General features: G+C 39.5%; 1 protein-coding gene across 4 annotated transcripts; it reads right to left on the minus strand.

Annotated features, from left to right (window-relative positions):
* Positions 1-282: 282 nt before the first annotated feature.
* Positions 283-19,375, minus strand: ZDHHC13 (zinc finger DHHC-type palmitoyltransferase 13). 4 transcript variants are annotated; one of them, XM_049819997.1, is made up of 17 exons: positions 19,354-19,375; positions 17,458-17,600; positions 16,918-17,040; positions 16,345-16,422; positions 14,972-15,116; positions 13,602-13,666; positions 12,851-13,013; positions 11,700-11,825; positions 11,241-11,374; positions 10,343-10,443; positions 7,530-7,654; positions 6,396-6,458; positions 5,918-6,011; positions 4,416-4,499; positions 2,847-3,004; positions 1,342-1,439; positions 283-825 (listed from the first exon to the last, which is right to left on the minus strand). In XM_049819997.1, the coding sequence occupies exons 2-17, from the start codon at positions 17,562-17,564 to the stop codon at positions 690-692; spliced, it is 1,800 nt and encodes a 599-aa protein (XP_049675954.1). In that variant the 5' UTR covers positions 17,565-17,600; positions 19,354-19,375; the 3' UTR covers positions 283-689. The 4 variants fall into 4 exon arrangements, with proteins under 4 accessions (XP_049675954.1, XP_049675951.1, XP_049675953.1 ...); XM_049819994.1 differs by lacking the exon at positions 19,354-19,375 and adding an exon at positions 18,324-18,462; XM_049819996.1 differs by lacking the exon at positions 19,354-19,375 and adding an exon at positions 18,192-18,308.
* Between the last annotated feature and the right edge of the window lie 2,383 nt (positions 19,376-21,758).

A 21,758-nucleotide genomic window follows, 5' to 3' on the forward strand; every position in this document is an offset into this window, starting at 1 on the left:
TATTAAAGATCTACGCACGCGGCTGGGAATGATTCCCTCTTTTTATATACATTGCTATTTTCCATCATCAACTTAGCCATTTTCACACACAGTAACAGGGCATGTGTATGTGCAAAACATAAGGCAAAGAGTCAGGCTTTTTCTTAGGTTTTGTGGGTACCTGTTCCTAAATACCTCACTGGTCACATATCCCTTGAATCTATTTCAGTCTGTAAAAATACACTTAGAAGCATGAAAGCTCTGTTTTATTACATGTAAATCCTCCAAATACAAAGATTTTATAGAGGTTTTCACAGCATAAGCAATAAAATTGCAGGGTAATTGTAATATTAAATTTTTAAATATGAACATTCCCCTTAATTTTCAAATGTAGTTTTCTTTTATTATCTGCAAAATAAAGCAAAGGCTACCAACATGGGTTTGAAGTTCTGCCCTAAAAAACTTACCTTTAAAAAGATATATTCCTAGTGTCATCTCATCACATAAAATTTCAAATAGTTTCAGCTCAAACTATATATACACAGTGATTGCTCCATATACAAACCTGCTGTAGCTTGTGCAAGATAGGTTTAATATTTGAAACAATAATAAAAATAAAACCAAGCAACTTCAGAAGAATTTGTAAAAATTAACAAAATATCAAGTTTTATTTAGCTTTCAGCTCAATGGTTTTAAAATTAAGCAAAGCTTCATACAGAATGAACATTTTTCTCCTTAGCCAGATGAAAAAGGTTGTATTGCTTGGTCCAGTCAACTACATTGGGTTTGAACATACCAAAGCAACTGCACTGAAAAAAGTCTGCAAGATTCTGGAAGCATCCAAGACTGAAAAGGAGAGAAATATCCATTAATAAACCTAACAAAAGAAGATTGCAAGCATCAAAAATACACATTCACCACGAGGGAAACCTTGGTACTAATTTCTCTGTTGAGCTAAATACTGCAAGAGAAGCCAGACAGGGGCCAGCTCATACCTTAATTCTCTTTCTGAACCTACAGAACAGACACGGAGACTGATGAACAAATTAAAGGAAACAACACCCCCTCAGCCCCAAAATAGTGTCTACTGATTAACATTACGGACTGATTTTGACACATCTTTCTCCAATGTACACAGCCATGCAGCAAGAACCCCAGTAGCTCTTACGCTGGCTGTTTATTTCCTAGGGCAAAGGAAGTTCTCAGCAAGGAAAATGAGGTCCATTTCCTCCTCTTAACACAATTCACAAAAGGCATGACTAGCATGTCCATAGACCACCACTTTTTTGCATTTATGAAGCAGTGAGACAGATCACTGCTGAAAAGATACGTGCTTAAAATACACTATTCATTAACACTCACTTGTATGGAGTTCTCCTGAGCCAAACAGGATGCTTAGAAGATCTTCTCTGTATCAGGAGGCTCCTTCTTTCATGCGAGGTCAATCCCAAGAATGCAATCTTACCAAAAGGAAAATGTAAGTAATGGTTAAAATGTGAACATCACAAATTAAAATTCCAGTGATAACAAAAGATACTATTGAGAAGGGAGGGAGGGGAAGAGGTTGGCCATATCTAACAAATAACTATGACTGAGAAGTATGTTTTAAATGTCACTTGGACTAAAACAGAACCTAGCAAGCTGTAACATTACTTCCAGTGAGAAGGCAAGCTTAATTGGGATGACTGTAAAGATTGTACTTTTATAGATATGTGTAGAAATATAAGATCTATAGCAGTTAAGCACCTATCTCCTCAGACTTCGTCTATATACTACCACACAATTTGGTAGAAAAAATTCCCCTGAAAAAGACAAAGTAGCTCAGCAAAAGAGATGAAGTAGATGTCAGAGACTCAACAATAACTTTTCCATTTTCTTGATTCCATGTCTTCTTTCACCAAGTTCTACAATGAAATTTATGGGGGGTTTCTGCATTTTTGTTTACCTATTCCTTTTTCCATTTTCTTATTTATCAACATAAATCTTATAAGCCCTTTATAAATGGCTGCAAGGGTCATTTGCTGAATGACACACTAAGTATCATAAAGCAGTACATTTACAAATGACTGTGTACAAAACACAGTAGTTAACTGTAAATATCCTACCTAGATTCTTTTTTTTTTTTTTCCAGCATGATAGCTCAGTGTCTTGGACATTACAGAAATCTAGCAGTACACATTTAAAACTGTGGATTATTGGTTGGTTGTTTTTTTAAAACAAGATGTAAAACAAGACTTTAGCTCAGTATGCTCAACACATATTCAAATGACACATCTTTCCTAAAAGCTGCTAAACAAGCTGTTTCCTAGATGTTTTAAGACAGCTCTTCTCAGTCCTGTTTGCATAGCCAAGCTCTCTCTGAGAAAAACATAAACAAGAAATGTGACAGTCCACATCAGGATAAAATCCAGGTCATATATATTTTTATTATAGCAATGGGATTTAATACAGTCTAATGACGCATTGCTGAGCTCTGCCATAGAATTTTCAATTCAGGACTAATTGTGCTATTGAGCTTTTCTGCCATTTTTGAGGCAGTAATACCAGTTCTATTAGTCAAATAAGTTTCTTGCCTTAAATATATCTTTTTATAGGTCTGGAATTTTTGATGAGTAGTAAACTGAGAACTCAGCTATAGGAATGATTTGCAGACTGTGATCCTACTGTTAATATGGGAATGCCGAGTGCGCAAGTACCCGTGAAACTAAAAGGACTGCCCTGAGATTTAAGAAAAGCACCTAGCTGTGACATTAATTAGTCAAGGAAAGCAGGCACAAAGTTTTTATGGGACCAAATCATCTAAGGAAAAGTTTTAATATGATGACTCTTAAATTAAGAGAGGAGCATAAACCAAAGCAAAATAATACCTGATAAAGCTGAACAGTTAGCCACAATGAAGCCCATACAGTATGAAAAGAGGCTACCGCGAAGATGTAGGAAACCCACGGAGAGCAATACATTATCTGTGTGAAGTACACCCATGCTCCATCTTGATGGTAACTTGTTGCACAATGGCTTGACCAATCTGACAAGATGCATAATCAGTTAAGTATGTGTTTAATATAGGCCACTTAAGAACTGAACAAAGATTATTTGCATAGAATGCATATTACATAGCAATACGCTCTAGAAATACCATGTTTAATGTATCATGTTCCCACTTAAAAGCACCCACATAGATGCGTGACTGCTTGCTATTCTGGCTGCATGATCTTTACATTATGCATTCATAATCCACAGTAGGAACATTCAAGGCACTAGCTAGGTACTTTTTTTTTTTTTTTAAGTTAACAAGCGATACTGAAATAAGTCATCATCTCTCATTGTCAAGACTTCTGAAATTTTGCTTCATGCTTATTTGCAATTTTAGGACAAGAATTTATCAATTATCTTAAACACAACCATCAACAAAAGACGACATTATGGTAACAATGCCAAGAAAGCAGTATTTTACCACTATGAAATAGACGTAAACTGGAACGTCCAACTTCTGTAGACTTCCTAAGAGATACTTAAAGCCTACCACACGTCCTTAATCTATAAAAACCCCAAACAACTAAAAGCAGAGCAACTTTTTTTTGCCTCTATGTCAGTAGAACGATAAAGAGGTTTTTCCTCCCATGTTCCTTCACACACAGGAAATGGAGAAAATAACATGCTTTTTGCATATGTTAAGACCATCACTGAAACACAGGAAAGCAACTCATCTTCACAGGAGTGTCCTGTGTCCTCTACTGCCATCACTGGCTCACTTCACTCTATGTTGAATACTGACTCATTTCAATATAACGTGAAGTAATGTAAAATAAAATGAACCCTCTCTGCCTTTTAGTCAAAAGATTAGTGCTATGTTAATTCATCCTAAGGAACTACATAATAAGGGCTCTCCTGCACCCTCCAAGAAATTTCTTAATTTTCCAAAGTAACAGCTTGGATTTACTAATGAGATACACAGTTCTCCTCCTTTCGAAGTTATCACTACATTAAAAACAAACAAACAAAACTTTTCAAAGTGTTCAATACAGATATTTCCAAATAGTAAAATCAATAAAGCCTTTTCAGTAATGTATTTACAAACTTATTTTCTACTGCAATAAAGAGTATCCAGACTAGAACCTGCAACTTGACCTTCCTCCCCATAGCTTCCTTATTTCATCTCTAATAAAAAAGCTTTCTGATACCGTAATTTCCAATGGACATCCCACCAGAGCTGTATCTTAGTTTCTACTCAACACAAATGTAATCAGATATTGGACCAAAGACTCGGTTACGATATATTTTCATTTAAAGACAGAATTACAGCACAACATCATTGCTGAAACATGGTATCATTTGCACCAGTGTAATTACACTTGCTGGAAATGAAATGCTGAAAAATAAAGATCATACGCACATGTGCTTGAAAGCTAAATTAAAATAAATTCATGGATACATACACAGAAGAGTTCCATAAAGCAGGCAGACACCGGTCATAGTTAGGAAAGACAGGAACAATAGGTAGTAACAATGGTTCCCAATGCCTGTATTTAAGGCAAGGAAAAAAAAAAGTTTGACGTTTTAAAATCCAGCAGTACTTGCATTTCCCCTTCAGTTAATAGGAATAAAAAGAATCAAACCCACTTCTTATTATTACCTCTGCTATCCTCAAGACAGTTTGACAAGGCTGATCTCTTTCTCAGCTTTCTGCTGTAAGCCATCCCAATTTATAGAATAGAATTAGTTCTGATAAAGTCAACCAGGATTTGTCTCTTCAGAGCACGCCTTCAGCTGTTTTAGCTATATGAGGACTAATTATGCAACCACAACTCTCCCCATGCACAGTACAATTGTCTCACGTGACTGAAAAATCTAAGCTATTCAATTTAATTGTTTGACCTTTGTGTGCTTCAGAATTGCAAACATATACAAAAAACCCCCCAGACTTCTGTCAAAGAAACTGTTACATGAAGATACACAATTATTTTTCTGTAAATGACAACCAGTATTGCTCAAAGCTTTGAAACTAATGCATCAGAAGGATGTCTCACCACCTTGTGAAGAGCAAACACTATAAAAACATTTCCAAGTATTTAACACTACAAAAAAGCTACTGGCCAAAGAATATGCTAAAAATATATTGCTACAGATGTAAAGCTCTAACCTTTCTATCTTGAGCATCACCAATAATGAGACAGAAAGGGAGAAGGAGGGAGTTTCTCAAAGGACACAAGCACATAAAAAAATGCCCTACGGGGTTATCTCAGTGGTCCAGCTGCTCCACCTCACGGTCTCTAACAGCGACAATAGGCAACATTAGTTCAGGAGGACAAACGAGCCTGGCCACTTTCTGGAGTTCGTTCTCTTCATCCACAGCTACTGCATTAAAATGTCAAAGTATGCATACTTGTCTAGTTCTTTCAGTATCTGCTTTTGGACACATTGTCCAAAAGCTCATCTAATCCCTTTCTGAACCTTCTGATACTGCCTGTATCTGCAAACCGTTACAGCAGCAAGTTCTAAAATTTCACTACCTGCCACGTAAAGACATTTTTTCTTTACCAATTTTAAATCCAACTGCTGTTCTCACTGAGACTCCCCTAGTTCTAGTATGATGTACTTGGTGAATAACAGTTCTGCATTCACTTTAGCGACCACCTTCATTGCCTTTTGTTTGTTTGTTTGTTTTTAAAGTCTCCATCATATCCCCTGGTCCTTCTTCGTTCAAAATAAAAAGTCCCAGAGTTTTTGGTCTCTACTCTTAGGGTGACCACTCCATCTCTTTAATCATTTTAGCTGCCCTTGTCTCTGCAATCTAATTTCTCTCTGGCACCTACCAGTAACACCTTCAGTTATCAACTGTGTATTCTTCTATCAGATGTGCTCTCTCTCTAAGGAGATAAATGTTATTTCTGCAACTTTTAAAATATGTGGTATTTTCAGATTTGATAAACACTCTTACCTATGCACTGTCCAATCCACACAGAATGGTGATCGTATCTCGCTACACATGAATCACAAGCGAGACAATGCATAGATCTCAAAGGCTTCCTTACCTAGTTGAGGATGAAGGAAAAGAACAGTCATAGCAAAAGCACCTATTTTGCTCAAAGTTTAGCCCGTGTCACGGGCATCATCATACTTTGTACAATTACTGTATAACGGACCTCACAACACAGAATATAGATGACAACTATCCATCCTAATTTTACAAAAAAGAGAGATGGAAATAATTCGTATTTTATTAAGACTAGAGTCCAAGGATCTTAAAGCATCTCTTTTGTCACTCCAAAAGAAAGAAAGAAATTTAAGTAATATAGGACAAACCACAGATGTAACACTTGCATGCCAAGCAAAGAGGAAAAAGTTTTTTACAACGTAAAACGTATTAAGTAAAAAGCCAGGTTCAAAAAGAAAAAAAACCCCAAAGCCTCACTTACAAGACACGATGTGCAAAATGTTCTGAAGTCCAAGCAACCTGCTTCTGCAAGAGCTACAATGTTCTGAAAGACAAAGTAATTTGTGCTTGCATTTGGATCACATTTTCAGGGGGATCTATGAAGATTATTACATTAGGCCTTTTGCAGTTCATAAGCATTTTGAATGCCAAGCATTAATAGGAATAAGTACTTGCTATTTAAAACGGTCCATGAAAAACACAGAACAGCAAAGACTAATACAACTTCATTCATGCAGGATTATTCAGAAAAGTATCTGTTGCCAAAATTAATAAATAATGTGAATGGAATATCCTTTAAAAAAAATGAGATCATATTAAGATACAAGGTACCTCTGATATAGTCAGTCAGACTTCAGAGAGATGAAGAGAGCTGCTATATTTACTGTTCCTTTAGAAGTACTAGATACACAAAGGTTACTAGTTCTGTGGTAACAAGTTAAAACTGCAGTTTATTCTCCCTGGCAATCTGAAGAAATACAAGCTCATGGAAAGTAATGAGATCACAAACAAAATGCCTTCCTTAATCCACAGGCTGGGGATTAAGGAAATTCTAAATTCTCTACTGATTGGTTGGCCATGATTTCTTTTTACCATTCTAAAATAGAGCAAGGAAAGAGCACAATGTGCTTAAGCACAAAAATCAAACTATTATAAGCATCTTCAAAGCATCTGTCAAAATTTAAGTAATTTCTAGCCTTTGGTATGTCTTATGAGCATGGAAAATTGTAGGAAAGCACTGCGAATCTCTCTTTCTAATCTTAAACAGCTGGAGTGAAAACCATACAAAATTTATATTTAAGTGAAGTTCTATGTGCATTTATATCACAAACATCAGTGGGTCTGTACAGTGTTTGTCCAAAACCCACATTTCAGTGAGAAGACGGAGGCAAGGAAATTCTGGCAGGATGATGAAGATAAGTAAACAAACAGTACAGGAGAAAACATCTACAATCTATGTTGTTCAATGACAGTGCTATAAACTATTAAAAGAATGAAGAGTATTTCATTGCTTTCAGGTTTAACAAAGCTGAACCTGATGACAAACACATCAACCAAAAGTATGTATGTGTCGCACCAGGTTAGCCCTTCCGTTTGATTTTACAAAATCACCTACCTCTTTTCTTTCTTTTTCTGAAGTCTTAACGTATCCAGGATCAGTTCTCCAAGTTTTATAGAAATAATAAAGAAGACCCACCATGCTGAACACGACAGCGATTTCAAGAATTGTATCGGTTACACGTAATATTCAGGTTAAGGAATATATTCTTATACCACTATATATAGTTATTTGCTGCAAGTTCTCTAGAAGACAAATTCTTATTATACATGAGAGAGGATATACAGTTGTTAGGAACATAACTTTTATACTACGGACTAAAAAAACCCGCTGAATCAGGTGAAGAGGGGAGAAAAACATGTCAAAATTAACTACCTCCATACAGCAACAGAGGAATGTTGAATGGGTGGATTTTTATACCAATTCAATTCCAGCATTGAACTGGACAGCTTGGATTCCTAAAAAACTGGCCACGATGCCATCAAGGAGCAGTCAGAGAGCCCAAACCCGGATTCCATCTCCAGTGATCATTCAGCCACTATATAAACTGCAGTGTACGTAACTCTTAAAAAAATAAAGTACTGCAACCTCACAGTTGTTTTGTCTTATAAACTAAAACCACTGCAAAGTAGCTCTAATTAAAATCAAGATACTGAATTATGAAATTTTGGCACTGTCTATTACCAGTCTTATAGCTGTGTTTGTTACAATGCAATTGCAAGGTGCACCTATAATAGAATCATAGAATGGTTTGGGTTGGAAGGGAACTGAAAGATCATCCAGTTCCAACCCCCCTGCCCTGGGCAGGGACACCTGCCACCAGACCAGGTTGCTCCAAGCCCCATCCAATCTGGCCTTGGACACTGCCAGGGATGGGGCATCCACAGCTTCTCCGGGCAACCTGTTCCAGGGCCTCACCACCCTCACAGTGAGGAACTTCTTCCTTACATCTCATCGAAATCTACCCTCTCTCTGTTTCAAGCCATTACCCCTTGTCCTATCACTATAGGCCCTTGGCAAAAGAAGTCCCTCTCCAGCTTTCTTGTCGGCCCCTTTAGGTACTGGCAGGCTGCTGTAGGGTCTCCCCGGAGCCTTCTCTTCCCCATGCTGAACAGCCCAACTCTTGCCTGTCTTCATAGAGGAGGTGCTCCAGCCCTCTGATCATCTTCATGGCCCTCCTCTGGACTCGCTCCAACAGGTCCATCTCTTTACGTTGGGGCCCCAGAGCTGGACGCAGTACTGCAGACTGGACGCAAAACTGCACCAGAGCGGAGCAGAGGGGGAGAATCCCCTCCCTCGACCTGCTGGTCACGCTTCTTTTGATGCGGCCCAGGATACGGTTGGCTTTCTGGGCTGCAAACACACATTGCCGGGTCATGTTGAGCTTCTCGCCAGCCAACGCTCCCAAGTCCTTCTCCTTAGGGCTGCTCTCAGTCCACTCATCGCCCGGCCTGTATTGGTGCTTGGGATTGCTCCCGATCCATGTGCAGGACCGTGCGTTAACAGTGATGTAAGTCAAAATGATTTCCTCCAGATTTGTCTATTTGCATTTCAATTGTTTTTTGGAACTGAGAGTAGTCCTTAATTAGAGTGTCTGGATTTTCATTCAGACGTAATAGAGGAAGCTAAAATACTGAACACTTGTACAACACTCAGTTCTGCAACCAGTTCCAGAAGGGAAAGGTATTAATGAGAAAAAGGGTTACGTAGTGAAACAAAACTACTCACCCATCTCACCAAGCTACGGTTAGACCTTCAAGAGTACTGCTATGCTCGCTATCTTCAGCAACGCGTCTGACTCAAACCCCTATTTTTGGAAATTTTTTTCTTTTAATTTAGATGACACCAGGAAAACCATAAAACTTCACAATACAACACTGAATAACGTGATTTTCATTTAGACAAGCATATGCATGTATCCCCAGCGGGAATATACTTGATCAGTTCATCGAAGTTAATCCTGATAATTCTATTAAGGACATCTTAATTGGGAACAGTACAAAAGAAAATGCCACTTAAAGGATGAAGTAATTAAAAATTAATTAAAATTGTGTAGCAATATATTATTGCTGGTTTAGGAGAAAATTATTTACAGTTCTAAGTATCTCCCTACAGGCCTTTTCACAAAACTTAATCAATAAATAAATAGATGCCCCCGTGTAACTAAAGAGTAGGGCACTGAAAAGCAAGCGTAAACTACTAAAACATTTTGTACTCATCAGTGCAAAGCCTCTTCAAAGAAAATAAAAGAAAGGTAGACGTTAATGCCCTGTACACTGAGGATGCAGCATAACCTGTGAAAAAAGATGGATAGGAGACTGGAAGTTCTGTTTTGGAGGGACATGAAATGTGTTCCCTGGTTTTTTGCGGGGGTGGGAGGGTTTTGTCGTTGTTTTTAAAAGCAGAAGCATGAATACCACTAACTGTCAAATCCTTGTCATTTCAGAAAGAAGACATGTTTTGAAAATTATTAATGCATTTGTTATCCAGTTATACTACATGCCAAAATACATTACTGTATGAGAGTCTCAATGAGGAAGATTAGAGTCACATGGAGATGGTAACAGGGACAATTAGGTTTATAACAAAGACGTTTTCATTTTGATATTCCAGTAGCATAAGAAGTAGCGCAGAATTGTAGACAAATACCTGCTAAAGGTAAAAGAAGGTACAGATGTTTAGTCTGTATATAGCTTTAAATTAAACTTAAAGTTATTTCACCCCTGCCCAATGAACATATACCAATCTACCAGACATTAACAGTCACCTGGAATTATCTGGGACTGCTTGTTGCTATTTTCACGACCAGGCTTAGATTTATTAGGAACTGTAAGGAGAGTACTACTGCATTTCTTGAGTACAAAGGATATCAGGCGGGAACCAGAAAAAACAGGTCACGGACATCCAAAAAGCTGAACTTAGCAGAAATGCTGTGGGGAGATACCTCAGATTCTTGAGCCCCACACATTGCCTGAAAGAATATTCAAAAGTATTTTTAAAAAATTTATTTAAAATGTAACTCCACAGTATAAACTATCTGTTCTGTTATTTCAAAAACTTCACACACAGAGTATACTTCAAGTCTCTCTTAAAGCAATCAAGAATTGTCACTCAAAAACATTCTGTAGCCAGATGCATAGGGGGTTAACCAATACAAAAATAAAACTGAAGAGTGCTCTGTTCCAGCCCAATATTATACATCAGAAAAGCTGTAGCACTGGGTGAAAAGCGTGATCTCTGTCTGTTTGCACACTGATAGGATTGCTGTTTCAAGGAACACTGACTGTTGCAGTTAACTGTTGAAAAAAGCATAAAACCTGCAAAACAGCTTAGGATAACACTGGGAGGTCTGGGGAGCAGGGAAAGGAATGGTTCATTAAAATTCATTCTGTGTCACAGATACAGAAGGAAAAGTTGAGATAACGCACATTTCTGAGCATTGTGCATAGGTATCTCAGTGTCTACCAGGTGCAGACCTTCAATAACACTCTCTATGATTAAAATTAGCTAACAGACTGCTTAAACACTTTAGTGTTTTTTTCAAATCTTTCAGTGATGAGAAACTGTTATTTTGCACACCTGAAGACATTCCATTTCTATGGTCATTCTGAAAATTAGGTACATTGAAATCCTTCACACACTCTGCAACCATTTCTCAAGAGTTTTTTTTGCCAAGTGAAACTTAACTCTGAAAAGAACACTGCATTAGATACCTTATATGGCATCTATAACAAATAAATACACGTACAGAGAGAAAATGCCACAAACCTCACAAACAGAGCCATTCCAAACAGCAGGAAGAGAAGCAGACCTCCTTTCAGAAGCCAAGAATCAGAACTTAAGTTCATTACGTATCCTATGGCCCACATCAATGTCAAGGAAGATGCCAACAGCAGGAAGAGCTATTAAAATTATTATTGTTAAAATATGACAAAGTATTCAAGCAGGACATACTTCAAAAGTATTCAGTTAATGTTATAACAAATGCTGAAGACTCAAGGTGGATAAGACAAACTGACAGATCAATACACCAAAGTGGGGTCAGGGGACACAACACAAAAACCCCCACCCAAACCACTGCTACATGCTTTTAAAGAAAATTTTTTTTGTGCACCCAGTTTCAGAAACCTTAGAAGATCCTGTTGGTAGAAAATAGTTAAACTGCTTATTATTCTAAACATGGAATGCTGTAGCTTTATTTCCATTAGCTGTTACTCAGGCAATTACCTCATATTTCTCTACTATTTTCAGTAGCCTGTTATTTCTTCTGCTTCTCATTCTTTCCTCCTCTTTTACCATATAAACCATAAAGCGATTCGGACTTTGATAAGCAAGGTCAAGCGGTGTCTCTCCCTTTAACAACAGAAATATTTATGTGTTAAGTGCATAAAGAAATAAATGTTTTACTTTTTAACAGAAGCAAGAAATAAATACAGCTAAGCCAAGAATAACTTGGCAGTTACTTCCTGTCGTCCCCGTCCCCCCCCTTTCTTTTAAGGCAAGGGTAAGCTAAATTGAGAGTTTTAACGTGCTTAATCTAGTGCTTTGTAGTTCTAAAACCTGATACTTTCAACCAGATTGCATCCATTTGAGTTATCTGTTGGACTGCCTCCAATAACCTGAAAGCTAAACCGCCTGCTAGAATATTACATGCTTACTGAAAGGGAAGGTTTCTTGTTTATGTTAACTTTTTAAAACCAAACAGCAATATGTCACACATACAAATAAAAAAAAAAAGCAGTAGATGGAAAAGCTGCACAGCTTAACATGCAAACCCCGAATAACTACACTGTACAAACATATCTATATAGTCATAGGAATCAACAGTTTCAACATTTATACTTCTATCAGTTTTTACAAATATTGGGACGAAGACTTTCATATGCGACTAGCCCTTTCGAACGTACAAACAGGCATTGTCAAACACTGGTTTTCACAGGATGACACACATATCTTTTTAAACGCTTTAAGAGTCTCACGGGACACCAAGACAATATTTTTAAAAAACTGGCCAAAGACATTACTCCTCATGACAATGTTTTGAAATGGAAAACAGATAACTTGAAAAAAAGACAGGTGTCAGGTGGGGTGGATGGGTAAGGGGTGGAAAGAAGAATCTGCAAAGGACACAATTATGTTCAGAGTGACCAAAAGGCTTGGCTGTTCATTAAATGAAAGTTGCAAAGAACCTCTGCATTCTTACTTCGTGCCACACCACAAGAAAGGTGCTAATTCTTTTTGGGAAAGACTAAGAACACCTGCTCTTAGTCAACCCCTGTTGCAAAGCATACCCACCGTAAAGAGGACTCGGGTTTTTCTTTAAATTCATTTTACACGTTCATGCCACATGGAATGAAGTATCATGAAAGAAATTGTACCTTGGCATTTTTTACGTCCAGGCTAGCACCGGCTTCCAGCAACAGATCCACTGCACTAGTATTTCCTGATGTTATTGCCCAGTGCAGTGCAGTATTCTTTTGAACATTGTCTACAGCACTGAGAGAGGGGTTAAACTTCAAGAGAAATCTCGTGGGCTCTGGTCTAGATGAAAATAAAGTACAGAAGTTAGCAAACAGAAGATAACCTATACGGGAGATGAAGCTTTTGAACACCTTACAAAAAGCCCTGTTCCCATCCGTGAAATAACAGCTGATACACAATGCCTTGCCTCAGAACAAGCTTATCAACGATAGATCCACATTTATAATTCAGGACCTGCCCCAAGAGTTTTTCTCCAGACTATGTTATCTTACCATTTTAACAAATATGAGGTATATACACAGATTATATCTTCCTACAACACTGTGTATAAGCTTACATCTCCACATTTTGTTTATTCTAAATGCATTGTACTGCATCCACCTCCATTTATTTTAATTTCTGGGAAAGCACAATAATGCTGCAGCCGGTTCAGCCACAAAGCTAAACTTCTTTTAGGAGTTCTTTTGACTTTCTTTGCTATATGCAATCAGCCACTTCCTAACTCCTGATCTCTGAAATACCGCATATTGTAGCACAACTAAAAGGGAAAGAAATGTCTGTTTAACAAAAAACTTCATAAGAAAAAATTCACTTCACTGCTTTGTGGGTACAAAAAAATAGAGTCTTCTTAAGTTATTCACTACTTACCCAACTGCTTTTTGTGCTGATAACATTAAAGGTGTTTGCCCATTGAAGTCTGTTGTGTCTACGTTCTAAGTATAAGAAAAAGATAACAAGCAAGTGATTACCAGTGATTTCAGGAAACAGAGTAAGATGGTCAGATTCGGAGCTATACAACTGGCTTAGCTTCACTAATGGAAAGAAAATGGCAAGAAACCAAATTATACCAGCGAAGAAACCAACACTCATTTAAGGATATTTTTAAGGGAGAGTCTCCACTAAGAATATTTTTAAGGGAACCACGTTAACCATATTTCCTGTCCCCTTTTGCACAGAAATGCTATAAACAAAATGTACCTTGTAAAGCAATGTTAACCATCTTCCTTGCGTAAAGGGACGTACATAACAGAATGTCTGAGTACATAAAATTGTTTTATTAAAACAAGAAAAAAAAGGATCAATTGATTGTGCATCTCAAAACATAATTATTTAAAGATCTAACTTGCATCACCTAATTTTCTTCCCCCTTCTTCACGATGAAGGTTTCCTTCTTCCCCACCTCCACCCATCGTCACATTAGAGCAGATTTACTTAAACGAAACGTTCAATCACTTGGATTACTTAGTAGAAGAGAGGTGGGCTAAAAGCTTTAAGTTGGTGATATATACCATCTATACCTACGTTCCAGAAGACAGTTACTCTACTAGAGAGAGCTCTATGAGAAAGAAAATAAACTTACCAAATCTTTAAATCTTAAATACTCAGTGTTTCAAACAGTCTTGATCATAGAACTGTCATTTTTATTAGCAAATTGTTACACTTGTCATTAATTCTGCTTACTTCAGATGTAAGCTAAGCAGACATCAACTAGAGTGGATACAATGCGAAATTACAGAAAATATAGAAATTTCTAATAAAAAATTCAGACCTAGTCTGAGCATCTATTCTGCACGCTTCAATTGATGGACAACTGCACAGATTATTAGCTGCAAAAACTGTAATCAAATAGTAAATACTCCATGATGTACATACCTCATATACTGCTTTTTGTTATCCAGTTGTTACTTATGCAGCACCACAAATCTGCATAGTCTTAACAACTCTCCTTAAACACTCTGAATTGTATGTGAAGGTGTAGGGGCAGGGATGACAAGGACAGGGGAGAGTATGAAAAAACCCAACAAATATTTATTTGTATATATACGTACATACACACACACACAAAAAATAAAATATCTAAGTTTCTCTGAACTTATGGCACAGGGAAATAGTTGTCAAATACCTGCTTATCATCCAGATAACAAACCAGTTAATTCTGCAATCTATCATGCATACAGACAACTGTGTTTTCTACTCCTAAGTAGGACAAAACAATACTTGGGACATCAACAACATACCTGGCCTTTTGATATGAGGTAAGCTATAATGGGCATGTGTTGAAACAGCACTGCTAAGTGAATGCTACTGAATCCTTCCCCATCGATAAGACTGGGATCCGCTCCACATTTCAACAATAACATGACCATAGGTAGGTGTCCTTGTCTATAACGATACATGAAATGAAATCAGAGATGACAAGAAAGATGGAAATTTTAATGAAAGCATTGCCTTAATAATTCTTATAGATACCCTGCAAAAAAAATTTTCATTTCGGATTCTTGTGGTTTTATTCAGGAAATGATTTTATTTTTTTTTTTAATTAAAAGTTTATCTCAGAAAATTATATTAAATATATACCTTAACAAATCAGTCTAAGGCAAACTGTTAATTTAGAATACAACGGTTATTCTACAGTAATTTCTGCTGTGAGCAGTCTCTCTCAGAAGTATCTAACTTTGTTTGGCAGAACACTAAGATAACCCAGAAGAAAGCACTGATCTTACAGTGTGAGGATTTGCACTCAGAGAAGTTATCCCAGAATAATTATTTAAGGTTATGTTTTTTCCAGACAAACAGTGCTTTGTTCTTTTGATCATCTTACTCAAGTCCTGTCCTAGAAGCCAAAGTTGTATAACTTCAAACTGTATCAGGCTGAACAGATGCAGTCTGGAGCAGATGTAGAAAGAGCAGATTCAAAGAGGCATTAAACATACACAAGCACCAATAGCTTCTGTCACCCAGGAAGAGACACTGCACATTTGTGGTGGCAGCTATAAGGAACACAAGAAGAAAAGCTAATGCCACTGGGAGATGAAGGCCAAACACTCCTCTACATGCCCCTGAACAAGAAGATGTCTTACACCGGTCCTACTGCTGTACGCTTGTGCTCTACAGTCCAGGACTGGCAGCACTGAGTCTTTTAAGAGCACACCAAGGGCATCTAGTGCAGAAGCGAAAACAACTGAAAGCATATTAGCCAGACAGGCTGAAGTCTGAGGAAAAACAGTGACCACAACTTCTTCATGATAAGCATCGACAGCTAACTTCAATGCCCTCACGCAGCCAAGTCTTCTCTGGCCAGTAAGGCAGAACTTACCAGGCAAAGTCTGAACAGTACTGTTTCATCCCTTCAAAGGGAAACTTCGAAATGTGAGTCCCAAGTGACTAAAACACAGATACTCACAAAACACAACTTTGTGGCCTGCAAAGTTGCCAGGAACCAGAGAACAGATTTCAGCATTATTATGGACACGCTGTGAAATTCCTTATACCTCAACAAAATGAACACACCACAGAATTTGATGTAAGATGACCACTGCTGTGCTACACAAAATGCTACTATAACTGTTAATACTAACAGATTTACAATTAGCAGTTGCAAGCAGCATACCTAATGGCCCAGTGAAGGGGAGTTGAATTCAAGTCTCCACCTAGCTGATCCACTATTGCACCTTTGGAAATATAATATCTGTGTAACAGCAACACAATAAGATTAAGAACAGACATAATAAAATATTAAAACATTATACCAAGGATAACATAGCTCCAGTAGTAAATAGCTCATAATTAAAAAAAAAAAAAAAAAACCAAAAAATCACTAGGAAAGCAAACAGACAAGAGTATTTCTGCAGTAAAGGATGCTGTTCCGAGGAAATGTTTAAGAAAAAAATACAGTAATTAGCAAGGCACTTATAAAATCAGCTTTAATCTTCGTTAAAGAAAATAAACCAAACCCAGGAAAATCTAATGATTTCATGTACTGCATGATTGCACATATAAAGAAACGGTGGCAACTTTACATTTCAGTGACATTTTCATAAAGGTAATTGGGTTAAAATTTGAATTTTATGCTTTTCTTCTCAAGCAGCATGTTCCTCTGTTTTGAAGTATAATAGCAACAAAGTGATTATAAGTAACAGTGGCAGAATACTTGTGTTACTTTCACAAGGACTCTAGATCTTACTCAACCAGCTCCTGTCTGTTGTTTATCGCCGCCCAGTGAAGAAGAGTCACGTTTTCTTTGTCTGGTTCTCGAACATCATATCCTGCTTCTACCAGTTCTTTGCACCGCTCTACTATTCCGTACCTTAAATGAGGAAAAAAAAGAGTAAATTGATTTACTTATCATACATTTGTGAAGTTTTGTTAAGAATCTTCCAGTTTAGAGACAGCCACATACTAAAGAAAAAGCAAATCTCGGTTAAGCATCACGCACCAGTTCCTACTTGAGCAAATTCCACATTGCATTTGATGGAAGTCTTGCAAAAAGAGTTGGGCTGAGCCTTGGTGAGTACCATTTTCTACCAACAAACCTGGTTGAGATACCATTGTTTATGACAAAAATACTTGTAATAGTGCCTTTAAGTGATTTTTCTTCTTTCACTCCGGGGAGAAAATGGAACTGTAAAATTTTGTTTTGGAAAAATATCCAGCCAGCCTGGCTCACATTCGAGGACGCTCACATCTGCTTCAAGGTTTTGCACACACAAGAACATACACTTACTGTGTAGCCTTGACAATGTCACAGGTGCTGGGGTCTTCAACAATCGGATACGGTCCCGGTAGCACCGGTAGATCTTTATCCCCGCGGGCACTATGACAGCTGTGCATGTGAGGTCGATGAGGTCCATGGCAATGGTTTTTACACTGTTGGTTGACAAAACACATATCGACAAACGGTATTTATACACTGTACGCCAAACCTCCCTCTCTCCCAGACCCACACGCTACACTTGTCAAGTTGCGTTAATACAAATCAGGAAATCAGTTTACAGCACAGCTACAACCACCTGACTAGAGCCTCATCCCTTCACTCGGCCCAGGGACACGGAAGGGCAGAAGGGACGCGGTTAAGGTCCATCAGGCCAAACCACAACGCCGTCAAACTCCTTCCAGAGCTGGCTCCCGCCACAACGCCACAGTGCTGGAAACGACAACCCCCGCCCTCGAGTGGGTTTTGAGAGGCGAGGGCACTCCCCTAACACCCGGAGGGGAGGCCCTAGTGAAGGCACCCGCCCGAGAGACCACACCGCAGCCCTCCTTTCTCGCTCAAACGCGGCTCCCGGCAGCCGGCGGACCCCAGCCCCGCCGGGGCCGCCTGCTTCAGCCCCCGCGCCTCGCCCCGAGGCAGCCTGAGGGGAGCCGGCCGTCAGCGAGAGACGCGCACCCGGGCCCGCCGCCGCCGCCGCCGCCGCCGCCAGCCTCCCCTCAGGACGCCCTCCCCGCCGGCCGACCGACCCCCGCCTCACGGGGCGCCGGGGGCCTCCTCAGCGGTCGGGCAGGGCGGTCCCGGGCACTTCCCCGCGGCCCCAGGACCGAGGGGATGGCCCCTCAGCACCCCGAGGGACGGCCCCGGGGCCTTCCCCTCACCGCCGGGCCGCCGCCTCCGCCGGCCATCCTCCCTGCCCGCAGCTTCCTGCTCCCGCTTCCTGGTTACCGGCTCCGGGGAACCGCAGCAGCGGCGCTGCGGAGGCGGAGCCGGGGCCGGGCCGGGCCGGGCCGGATGGGATCGGATCGGATCGGATCGGATCGGACCGGGCAGCCGCCACGGCGCGGGGTTGAGAGCCTAGGAACGGCGTCCCGCACCTTCCCCCGGGTGCCGCAGAGCCCCTGCGGCTCCTACGAGGAGCTCCACGGCTTCTAGTTTTCGTCAGTGCCGTCCCCAACTCCTCTTTCCCCTTTTCACACGGAAAATAAAAGTCATTCCGTGCGTGCTTCGCCTTTCACACAGGACCACCCCCACCCCCCTGGGGGTCCAGGACAAGGACCGACTCCTGCAGACCCTTTCCCAGGGTTTTAGTCTGTCCCACCCGCGCCGCCTGGGACACGGGAGGAGCCGGGAGGACGCTTGGAACCAGTTCAAAGGCTGACAAGTCGATTTTAAAACACGAGGAGCAGTTTCCAGTCCTTGTCAAGCTTGTAAGCCTTTTGACACCTGATAGCGTTTGAGTGAACGTTACAGTATGAAGGGCGACCGAGGAATGATCCTAATGCTGAGCACATGCCAAAAAAAAAAAAAAAAAAAAAAAAAAAAAAAGCAGTGCCTCATTTATGACTGCCCGTGCACCGGTTAAAGCAGGGTGGGAGAGGAGGAGCGGGCAGGCTGTATGGTAAAGCACGTACAGCGGGGCAGAATCGGAGTTATTAAGGCAATCGTAAATCCAAGCTCTAATGCTCAAGGGTTTGATGTTGCAACTGTAAAAACATTCATTGGGTGTGCCTTTGTAGCTTTCTGCAACTACTTTTAAGGGGGGAAAAAGTATTTTCTCTTTGTTGAGTCTTAGCAAGACTCTCATTTATCATTAGAGCAATATTTACCATTTCAGTCACACACACCCCCTCCCCCCCCCCCCCCCCCCCCACCCCAAGCACACAGCAAATGACCAAAATAAGTTGTTACCAGCTATCTTGAAAGAACTGAAAATGCTTGTTGGTTAACATTGTGGGCTGGTTGGTGTCAGCTGGAAGCTGCCTTTGCTTCTTCCTCCCTCCTCTTCGTCTTTGACCCATGGAAAAATCTCCTGCTCGATGCAGTGTCGACCGATGGAGACCTGAATAGGTTTGGAGGGCTGTGTGCGGGGAATTCTGATCCGGGAAAAAGGAATCCTGGCCTGGCACATCACACATACTTTCAGCTCAGTGTTGCTGCCTTGGAGAAGGGATGACTCTTCATCACATTCTTTGAGAAGTTCATAATCTGTTAGTAAGTTTGCCGACTAGCAAAGTTTCTCTGTTCAAGTCTGAATGAGAAGATGGAAAATTTCAGCAAAAAAAATCAAATGCTTTTTTTTCTTTTTTGGGCGCAAGAAATAAAAAGAAACTTTTCACCATCCTACAGGCCTTGGGCTTGTCAGATCTCATGCTGAAAACAGCAACAGTAGCAGGGATTCACAAAAGTCACCAGAATACTGTAGAGTGGTGCGCTGGTACCTTACAATAGAGTGGCTATCAAAATGCTTTAGTCATGAAAGCTGCTTTGGTTTTTTTATGACTGCTGATAGCGCCTTGTACTTTACATGAACTTCAGCTGAGATTTTCAATTATTTTAAATATGTTAGTAAGCTGTTTATGAGCTAGGTAAACATTGCTCAGAGCACTCCTCTTACACACTTGGGTTTTATTTGCTTTTCCTGATCTTTTTACTGTCTGATTTTCCTGTCTCAGGCTTCGTTCTTCTACCCTCCTTTTTTTTTTTTTTTTTTTTTTTTTCCAGTCCCAATTCCCCTTTCATCTTCATTTGTTGCCTGGAAGAAAAGAGAGTGCTACATTGGGATCCACAATAACTGCTGAAAAGAAGACTCAGAAAACCATATTCCAGGAATCTCGACATTCATGAGCATGCTAAATCAGTATGGGAAGTTATTCCCCACCAAGCTCTTTTCATCGAGTACTGTAAGGTTATTTCTCTGGCCTGTGCTGTGCTCAGTCTTGTGGATCACACACCTGCATCTGTACCGCTCCAAGTCTCCTTCCACAACCTTGCAAAGGTGCAAGTTGAGCATCTCCTATTCACGCTGAGTATTTAGTGCTGCAATATTCCAAATTGTGTAGTTTAGGCCCCCAAATTGACTGAAGGAATGAAAATAAGTGGTTTTTTCCACTATCAGAGAAAAGTCTTTGTATTTCTAAATTCTTGTTCGTTTTAGGGTGTTTAAAAAAAGGATTTAAAAAATTATCTGCCATGGAACATGTTCACACCACCAAAAAAATAACAACTGTTACTTGTTGTTGTTTAAATCAGCTGAAACTGTGTTACGAATTTTTCTCTTAAAGCTAGTACCTTAAGGAAGCAGTTGCAAATACCGTGGGCATCTGCTGTCCGCCTTCGTTACTGAGAAGTAAGCAAATAATACAAACCTGATGCAAACAAATACAAGAGAGTTCCTTCACAAGAATACTTGGAATGAGTCCAGAAAAAATTAATTCTGAATGTGGCTAGTGGAGGCAGCTCACAGTACATTGCGAAAAATTGCTTTATTCCAAATAAACTACAACTTGCTTTCCCAACGTTACTGTGGAAGAACAAACGTGGTTACTGCTAGTCTGCCAGTTTGGCCAGCAATCAAGATGTTGCAGAATAAATGCAAAATCAAATCCCAGTTGATGGGTTAATACAGATTTTCATTCCATATGCAGAACTGCTACACAAATAGATATTAAAGCAGCTCTAGTTGATAAAATATTGAGAGCTTTAATTGGGTTCAGTATCACAAAATGTTTTATAGGATTTTTAATAAAGAAATCACATTGGGGAAGCTTAGGAAAAAGACACTTTAAGATACCACAAAAAGATTTGGTAGGCATTTTGCTGCTTGGGTATGTAATGGATCCCCAAAAATGCAGAAATGCAAAAATAAAACTGAAGAAGCGTTAGTGTTTTCCAATTTGAGAGTTTGTTTGGCATGCGAGAAGTTAGAATTTGTTAAAACAGAAGTTAGTTCAATAGAGATTTTCTGCATTACCTGAGACTATTTCACAAACCTGAAATCACTTGGTATGGTATTGTACGATAGTATGACAGTTGGTAGCAGTAATTACAGTAGTATGCAGGCACTTTTCAACTTGGTCTTTTTTGACCTTTGTTACCTGCGGATCTCAACTCTAGTATCCTTTTTTAATGTAAAAAACCCCTCCAGCCTTTCCAGAAGTAGGAAAAATTAAAGCTTTCCTTCTACTACATCTAGCGCTGGCTTTACAAAAGAAGCCATATTTGATATTGCTGAAATCTAGAGGAAAGCTCCTAGCAGAAGGCAAAATTTGGTCCTCAAAGAACAGATGGGCAAATTTGCATTTAAAACTACATAC

This window comes from Accipiter gentilis, chromosome 17 (genome assembly GCF_929443795.1).
Source record: "Accipiter gentilis chromosome 17, bAccGen1.1, whole genome shotgun sequence".
NCBI lineage: Eukaryota > Metazoa > Chordata > Aves > Accipitriformes > Accipitridae > Astur > Astur gentilis.

Excerpts from the sequence above, each read along its gene's own strand:
- ZDHHC13 (XM_049819994.1), bottom strand. The coding sequence starts at position 18,350 with ATGGCCGGCGGAGGCGGCGGCCCGGCG. Across the intron at positions 11,375-11,699 it reads AAATAGTAGAGAAATATGAG|CTCTTCCTGCTGTTGGCATC; the intron begins GTAATTGCCTGA and ends TAATTTTAATAG. Across the intron at positions 4,500-5,917 it reads GTGGATTGGACAGTGCATAG|GCATTGGGAACCATTGTTAC; the intron begins GTAAGAGTGTTT and ends CCTTAAATACAG.